At 65.0% G+C, this 8,066-nt stretch overlaps 1 protein-coding gene across 1 annotated transcript in view; it reads right to left on the bottom strand.

The window, feature by feature from the left end:
- RGS12 (regulator of G protein signaling 12) overlaps window positions 1-8,066 on the bottom strand; it is an 82,876-nt gene that overhangs the window by 6,996 nt on the left and 67,814 nt on the right. Inside the window, exons 4-10 of the mRNA XM_077750595.1 lie at window positions 5,912-6,081; window positions 5,350-5,442; window positions 4,417-4,560; window positions 3,641-3,820; window positions 2,995-3,148; window positions 1,968-2,044; window positions 4-215 (exon numbers count right to left, since the gene is read on the bottom strand). Of these exons, the coding sequence (XP_077606721.1) occupies window positions 4-215; window positions 1,968-2,044; window positions 2,995-3,148; window positions 3,641-3,820; window positions 4,417-4,560; window positions 5,350-5,442; window positions 5,912-6,081 (1,030 nt within the window). The remainder of the gene's footprint in view (window positions 1-3; window positions 216-1,967; window positions 2,045-2,994; window positions 3,149-3,640; window positions 3,821-4,416; window positions 4,561-5,349; window positions 5,443-5,911; window positions 6,082-8,066) is intronic.

Below are 8,066 nucleotides of genomic sequence, written 5' to 3'. Positions count from 1 at the left end.
GACCCCCGCAGGGCCCCTTCCCTGTCCCCGCCCACCAGGAAGAGGTCCACCGCCGCCCCGTTGATGCCGTGCTGCTCGCAGAGCCCAGCCAGGACCTCCTTGATGGACAGCCCGGCCCTGACCACCACCACGCAGGACGTGCCGTCGGGGAGCTGGATGCAGCAGTGCCTGGCGGCCCTGTCCCGCTCGGGCACCGAGGTCCTGCAGGCCTCCGACTGGGGAGCCGGGAGACGAGTGTCACGACAGTGCGCAGACCACCCGAGAAGCCCCCCCCCCAAAGCTGGCCTGCGTGCAGCGCTGACAGAGTCGGTGGGCCTCCGAGGAAGCGCAGGAGAAAGGGCTCTCCAGTGCTTCCCGACCTGCCAACCACTCACGGGGGCCACGAGTGCTTCGTGAGCCTCTGTGCTCTGAACAGGACACGCCCTTCACGTGTCGTTTTCAGGGCCCGGGCTGGGCTGCAGCGCTGGAGGCAGACGGGGTGGCTCTGTGGCGCCCACCCCGGCCTCGCAGCCCGGGGCACTGGGGACCCGCCAGGCAAGCTGACTGCGCGCCGAGGGCCTGCGGCCCCACCCAGTCTGGGAGGCCCCTCCGCTGCCTCCCCTGGTCTTTCTGCCTCTTCCCACCGAGCTCCCAGCCTGGAGGCCTCTCCCGGAGGGATGGGCTTGGACAGCACACGGGCCTGAGGCCGGGCTGGGGGAGGGAGAGGGGGGACCAGGCGGGGACACGCCCTGAGGGGTGAGACCCCTCCCGCAGACACCAGCCGGCAGGTCCGAGAAACCAGTGACGCCGTTTTGTCCTGATACTTCCATACGTTACCCAACGCTCAGCACAGCAAGCGCAGGGGCAGGGCTGTGAGGGGCACAGTAGGACCTCGGCTCCACCCTCCTCTAGGGGCTGGCAGACCACCTCCCGCCCAGGCCGGCGTGAGGGCGGGCCCAGGCCTCAGGTGCCCTTTCTGCCCAGAGGATGCTCGACGCCCCTCCCTGGGTGAGGACGTGGCCGGCCCCGAGCAGTGAGACACACATGCGCAGGGGGAGGTCGGGGCGGGGAAAGGCAGGTTTGGGGCACTGCGGGCCAAGGCTTTCAGAAATCGCAGTCTGTGATTTCATCGTCTGCGTTATTCACGGACCAAGCCGGAAGCTCAGGAAGTGGCTATTTAGCACCTGGTCCCAGCACCAGGACCCCCACCCGGACGTGGGGGCCCCCGAGTGGGCAGGGTGTGGATGAGGGGCTAGCCCGCGGCCCTGTTCGTGCGGCAGACCTTAGGTCTATCCGCGACGTCTCCCCTGGTCTCTGTGTTACAAAAGTCTCCGTGGCCCTGACGTGGTTTCAGGAAGCGGAGCTTGCAGGTGGCAGGCTGCTTATAAAACGGCCCCGCCCACTCCCTTCCCATGGATGCCGGTGCAGCAAGTAAGGTTCTTTGTCATTAGCCAGGGTCTCCGGTGGCTTGCTGGCCGGCGGCAGCAGTTAAGTGGCTCGACCGTCCCCGCTCTACCTGCGCACGGTGTCACCAAAGAGGAGATGGTATTCCGCGAGCACAAGCTAGGAGGCCGTCCACACCCGCGGCTCCCTGTCTACCCCTCAGCTGGCCGAGGCTGGGGCCACGGCGCAGGTGCCCTCAGGGCAGCCCCCACAAGCAGAAGCGTGAACACAGGGAGGTGGGAGGTGACAGGTGTCCACACGTGGGACAAAGCTTCAAAGCATCCGTTTGCCCTCAGTGGGAGTCTGAACAACAGTAACTGGATGAGAACAGAACGATGTCAGCAACAAAGCCAGAAATACATTTAGGGCTCGAGCCGCACCCCCCTGGGTGCCAAAAGGGTCCCCATGCACCCAGGGGCCGTGGCCCCATGTCGGCGGCACACGCATTTGTCAGGCTTTGTGAATGTGGGCTTCTTGAGGCTCAACACGGGGGCGGATTGCTCGAATCCGCTGTGGCCTTTGGGACAGGGGCGGCAGTGACTTACCAGGTCCAGGCTCCCGGCAGAGGACACGGAGCCCTGTGATTCGCGGCGGCCCAGGCCTCCGTTGGCGTGCAGGGGCTCTTGAGGGGGGGACACAGTGACTCAGCACCCGACGGCCAGCTTTCCCCACTCTGCGCTCGACCCGGGGCCCGACTTCCTCGGTCACATCCCCGTCCCCACCCCTTCGGACCAAGCAGACCAGGGACGTGGAGAAGCCTCTTGGAGGCGCCCCCTCAGCGAGACTGTGCTCTCCACTCTGCTCTTGGCCACGGGGGCCCCCAGACACGCAAGCACACGCTCCTGAGGCGTAGGATTTCCACTTCAACACATGGCTTCTGGGCCAAAACGGGCAGCAGCAATCTCCCCAGCCAGTCACCGCGTCTGCACCCATGTCCACTGCCTGTCTTACCACTAAGCGCTCAGGGAGCCAACACCCCCGCCATCCGCCACCACCAGCTGGACTCACCCCGACCTCTGGCTAACCTGAGGTCCTGAGCACGGACACACAACGGCCCGTCATGCTGCTGTGCAGGCCGGGCGCCAGGGGAACGCCGTCCCCGGTCCCACCGCCCTCCTGGCCCGCGGGCCCACCTTCCAGACCCCCAGACGACCAAGTCGGACTTGCCGGGGAGCGCCCGGGCATCAGGGTTTAGAGGCTGTTCTAGATGATTCTCTAAAGATCTGCCAGGTGCAGGAGCCCCAGACTCCCGGGTTCTCAGGGGCCCCGAGCCCATCTAACAGCCGCTCCTGCCCCTGCGCGGTCTCTCACTGACTGAATTCTGCAGGTCTGTCCACCCACAGCCCCACCTCCATCCCCGCAGGGTGCGCTGGCCTGAGTGGGGAGGGGGCTGGAATGCACCCTCACCCCCTCTTGCAAAAGGCACTAAAGCCGCCCTATTTCACCCCAGCTGGCCCGCCCTCCAGGGTGCTATGCGCGCGGACACAGCGCCGCATTCCGCGCATGCCCCGGACGGGCCCTCCCACACGGCTGGCGGACCCGGCCAGGCCACCCCAGCTGCACGCCACGCACCGCTGGCATGCTCGCCGTGCTCCTTCTTCTTCTGGGACCGCCCGGTGCTCCTGGTCCTGGACCAAGAGAAGAAAGCTCCTTTCCGTTTCTTGTCGCTGTCCTCATCCCCCAGCTCTTCATTCAGGGATCTTCCCGACCTCGATTTTCCACTCAGCTGTCATCCAACGGAGATGTTAACATAGCGTAACATTATTTTAAAAATGTTTTAACGTTGATTTATTTTTGAGAGAGAGAATGTGAGCAGGGGAGAGGCAGAGAGAGAGGGAGACACAGAATCCGAAACAGGCTCCAGGCTCTGAGCTGTCAGCACAGAGCCCGATGTGGGGCTTAAACACCTGAACCGTGAGATCATGACCTGAGATGAAGTCGGACGCTCAACCGACTGGGCCACCCAGGCGCCCTAGCGTAACATTATTTTAACACGATGTCAAGTGTGAAAGGAGGCTGGAGAGAGGTGCAGGCGGCCCCGTGGGGCTGATGGGCCGCAGGGGGGCTCCTAGTGGCTGGAGCCCCGCCCCCAGCCCTGGGCAGAGGATGCGTCCCAGGAGGGCTGGGTCCTGGTGAGAAGAGCCACCCCTGCCCCGCCCTCCCCCCCAGCAGCTCCCATCTGCCCGGAAGGACGTGGTGGGCGTGCACGTGCAGGTACCTTCTTGGGCGTGGACACGCCTGAGTGCTCCGAGCTGACGCTGCCCTTGGAGGCCGGGCTGCTGGGCACCTGCTGCGCGTCGGGGAGCGAGCGGCCTTCCACCTCGGCCAGGATGCACTCCTGGTACAGCTGGGACTTGAGGAAGCGAGTGTAGCTATCGAACTTCATCAGGTTGAAGATCTGCAGAGTGCACGCGCCACGCGTTAGCCTCACAAGCCGCCGGAGCGTGTGGCCCCGGCCTGCCCGCCGTGGCTGCTCCCAGGCCAGCTCAGGCCACGCTGGCCTCTCCTTCCTCACTCCCGGGCCCCGCGAGTCTCAGCCGCTCACAGGAAGTCGGCACCGGGAGCGGACTCCGGGCATCGACCGTGCTGTCCTGGACAAGCCTCACTTTGGTAAATAAGAACGAAGCCACGTAAGCAGAAATCTGAAGGAAGTGGGAACTGCCTGGAAACTACTTTCCTCCATCATCTGTCATATCACTCGTAGGATTTAGCTATAGAAGTGCTCCCTCAGAAGGGCCACGTGCTCTAAGGGATATTTGTTGCTGTAACAAATAACGGTGCACCTTTTTATCACGTTGATGGCCTAGAATGGAAAAGCCGTGGGGCGTGCACACCCGCGGACCCATGATGTCACACGGAGGCACACGCACGTGTGACCACAGACGGGGCCCACCCGCCCGCATCCACCCCGTTGGCCCCCCTCCTCTGGCCCTGGTGGCCTGCCGCGAGCACGCTGTCCCGCGGGGAGCGAGCCCTGGCCAGGGGCCCCGTCACCTGGAGCTGCTGCTCCTTGAACATGTCGGGGTGTGGGGCGCTGAGGATGTCGTCCGCCAGCTGCGCCTGGCTGTCGATGTTGACGGGGGTGGTGGCCTTGCTGCACAGGAACTTGCTGAAGATCTCGCGGGCCCTGTAGGAAAGCTGCCAGGACGCAGGGTGAGCGGGCTGCACGGGACACGGGCCTCTCGCGTGCAAGGGTGCCGCTGGGGTCGCCATGTTCCGAGCGCCCGACGCAGGCCCAGCATGGCAGGTGCACCTTCCTAGGGCCCGGGGGGCACTGCTCGCTTGGGCAAGTACAGGCCAAGCCGGGGGACTTTCCACCCAACACACTCCTCCCTGACTTTTTCCAGCGGGCGCTGCTGCGGCCCAAGGGCCACCGAGAGGCACGCGGTGTGCCGGGCAGATGGGGGCCCCCGCACCGCGGACAGCAGAGCTGCACAAACGCACTCGCTCAGGGGACTCTCCTGCCAGGGAACTAAGTCCCCTTCCAACACACGGAGCGGCAGTGCGTCCATGGATCAAAGCGTTACGGGAGTTTCTGCAAACCACGTTCAGGCAAAATTAAATGTCACATATATTAAGAAACTTATTATGAAAAAGAGGTGTTTTGGGGGCGCCTGTGTGGCTCAGTCAGTCCAGCGTCCGACTTTGGCTCAGGTTATGATATCGCAGTTCGTGGGTTCGGCCCCGCGTCGGGCTCTGTGCTGACAGCTCAGAGCCTGGAGCCTGTTTGGGATTCTGTGTCTCCCTCTCTCTCTGCTCCTCCCCTACTCGTGCTCTGTCTCTCTCTCTCTCAAAAAGAAAAAAGAAAAAAGAAAAAGAAGTGTTTTTTAATAACCACGTGAGAACAGAATTCACGTGGGCTTCAGCCTGCCCTGGACTCCAGCCCACGGTGAGACCTTCCTACTTCCCGGGCGTGAACAAACTCACCTCCTTTTTGTCGTGTGCAGGAACATGATTAAAGTATTCACAGGCCTGCCAGAATAGAATGTTTTCTTCACTGAATTCCTTCCTCAGGAAATCCTAAGAACAACACCATCGGTGAACCCTCACGCGTGGCCAGCCCGCTACCTGCATCCGGCCCCCTCCCGAGCTGTCGCTCCACCCCTGCCTCCTCCGTCTGTCTGCCTTCCACGGGCACCGGGGGCTCCAGGGCCCTCCCTAGCATCACCGAGGGCCCCGGGTCGCACACCTGAAGCTGCCCACACTTCAGGGACCACGCTGCTGTTCACAGCTGTCCCCTCAGGAGCACACACCCTTCCCAGGAGCCGGAGGCTCCGTGCTCCCTGCCACAGGGATGCCCTCCACACGGAGCCCAGGCTGAGCTGGGCGGAGGCCCCTCTACCTGGGGCTCTTGAGTGATGAGCAGGTGGGCGGGGGAGACCCCCGCGGGAGGGCTGCTCGGTGACTCTGCTGCCACCGTCCTTGGGGTGTGGGCCCCAGGTCGTCTTCGAGGAGCCCCGGCAGAGGGCGCAGACGCCCCCCTACTCACCGAGAAGTAGCGAACGCCGAGAGGGTCCTGCAGAAGGCGCTCGAACGACACGGCCCAGCTGGCGGCCCTCCTCTCGCGCAGGCGCCGGCAGCTCTGGACGCTGGGGAGGCTGGCATTGCTGCTGAGGCTGTGGTCGCTCGCGCGGTCCTTCAGGTCAGCGCCGGCCAGCTCTGCGGGACCAGCACAGACCCACCTGCACACGTGTCCCCCACGCCGCCCGGCGGCGCCCGGCCCGGCCTTGCGGGTCCCCCCCGTGCCTCTTCTCTAAAACACACAGTCAGTCAACGCAAGGCACCGAGTGGCCACAGTGTGCCCAGCGCTGGCCTGCGGACAGGGCACAGGGCAGGGAACACGACGAACCGGGTCCTCATGCGGCCACACGCGCACGGAGCCAACGCCGCAGACACGCCAGGGCCCCCAGGTGACTCGGCCGGTGAGTTCGGGAGGTGCCGGGTCACCGTGGGGTGAGAGCGAGGGGGGCTCTGCGACCCGAGGGGACGTGTGCCCCGTCCTGCAGGGTGCCAGCCTCCACGCAGAACGCCCTGGGACTGGGTAACACACCTGTTGTGGGGACAGCTGACAGGAGCCGGCCCGGCCCGGAAAACGCCGCGGCTCCTGAGTGTCCACGTTCCCTCATGGTTTGCACAAACTCCTGAATAATCGGCTCCCTTCACAAAGGGAAGGGAGCGCCTGGGGCGCCCCACCCACTGCCTCTCAGGCCACACGGCCATGGCCACACGGCAGGCCTGGCTGGCGAAACCCGAGGGGGAGGGCGCAGGCCGGCCGGGAGCTGGGCCGACACACGTCCCACCGTGGGCGACGTGTCCCCTTCTGCACGGACGGCTCGCCCCGCTGTCCCACATGGGGCTGTTCCCGCCCCTGCTCCCAGCACCGAGGACACAGAAGGCTGCGCCATAGCCCGCGGGCCCCACGTGACACGGGTCCGGAGGCTCCCAGGTGCGAGGCCTGGGGGAGCCTGATGAAACGGGGCTCGTGCGCGGCACCCCGTGCCCCTTCACCCGTGCGGCTGCGCCAGGCAGGCCCTCCGCGCTGGTGGCGGGAGGGGCCCAGGGGACAGGCCCGTCGGCTCTGGCTCCAGGCCACCCACTGGAAATGTACCTCGTCTGTGCCAAGGGGCTGGACGTGGGGGACGCGAGGGCCGGCGAGGCAGCGGGAAGCCGCCCTGTTCTGCTGCCCGCCCATGGCTGTGCGCAGAGCAGTGGGCACAGGCCGGGCCATGGCCACCACAACACAACCAGAGCCCAGACGACCTCGAGGAGGCCACGGCACAGCACCCCCCACCTCCTGCCCGGGGGGTGGGCAGGACTCATTCAGCGCCGAAGAAGCGTTTAGATGGGAAAAGAAAAGAAAGAAAGAAAGTCAGAGAGTAAGAAGTTAAACTGTGATAGAAAACACGTCAACAACAGAGAAAGTCAGCTGGGAAGCTTCTCTGAGGCTCCGTAGAGCGGCGCGTGGCACGTGTGACATGGAGCCTCGTGGTAGCCCACGCACTGCTCACCGAGGACCGAGGGAGGCCCGGGGCTCGTGGGGACACGTGAAGCCCGCCCCGCAGCGCGTGTGCACGGCAGCGACACACTCAGCACGGGGCCAGCGGTCCTGGCGAGGCCCCCAGAGCGCTTGGTGACTCTGCCATCCCGGGCACGGGGCCGCCTGGCATCGCCCTGGTAGCCAGTCCTGTGTGCAGAAGCCGCCCCAGCAGAGACCTGGCCGCTCCACACTCACACGGTGCGGGCACGTGCAGACTTCCGCGCCCTGAGCCTTGTCAGGCGGCGGCAGCAGGGAAGGCGCGTCCCACGGCGGCAACTCTCCCTAACCACCGCCTGCCCGGACGTGTCTGTTAGAACAGGGCAAGCTGAGGGGCGCCGGGGGGGCACGTCGCCTCCTGATTTCCTCACTGTCGTGAGATCGAGCCCCGCGTCGGGCTCTGTGCAGAGCGTGGATCCTGCCTGGGGTTCGGTCTCCCCCTCTCCGCCCCGCCCCCACACTCTGGCTGTAAAAAAAACCAAAACTGAACCAGTTGAGCTGAGTGTAAAGGTTCACATGGAAAACTAAACGTGAGATGCTAGGAAAACAAACTGAAGCAAAGCCAGGTGGTGGGGCCAGCACCCCCCGCCCCCTCCTCCCTCTGCCCCCC

This window comes from Crocuta crocuta, unplaced genomic scaffold, assembly GCF_008692635.1.
Source record: "Crocuta crocuta isolate KB4526 unplaced genomic scaffold, BGI_CrCroc_1.0 scaffold179, whole genome shotgun sequence".
In the NCBI taxonomy this organism is placed as follows: Eukaryota; Metazoa; Chordata; class Mammalia; order Carnivora; family Hyaenidae; genus Crocuta; species Crocuta crocuta.
Note: the sequence above shows the minus strand (reverse complement) of the source record. Positions and strands in the feature narration are given on the sequence as shown.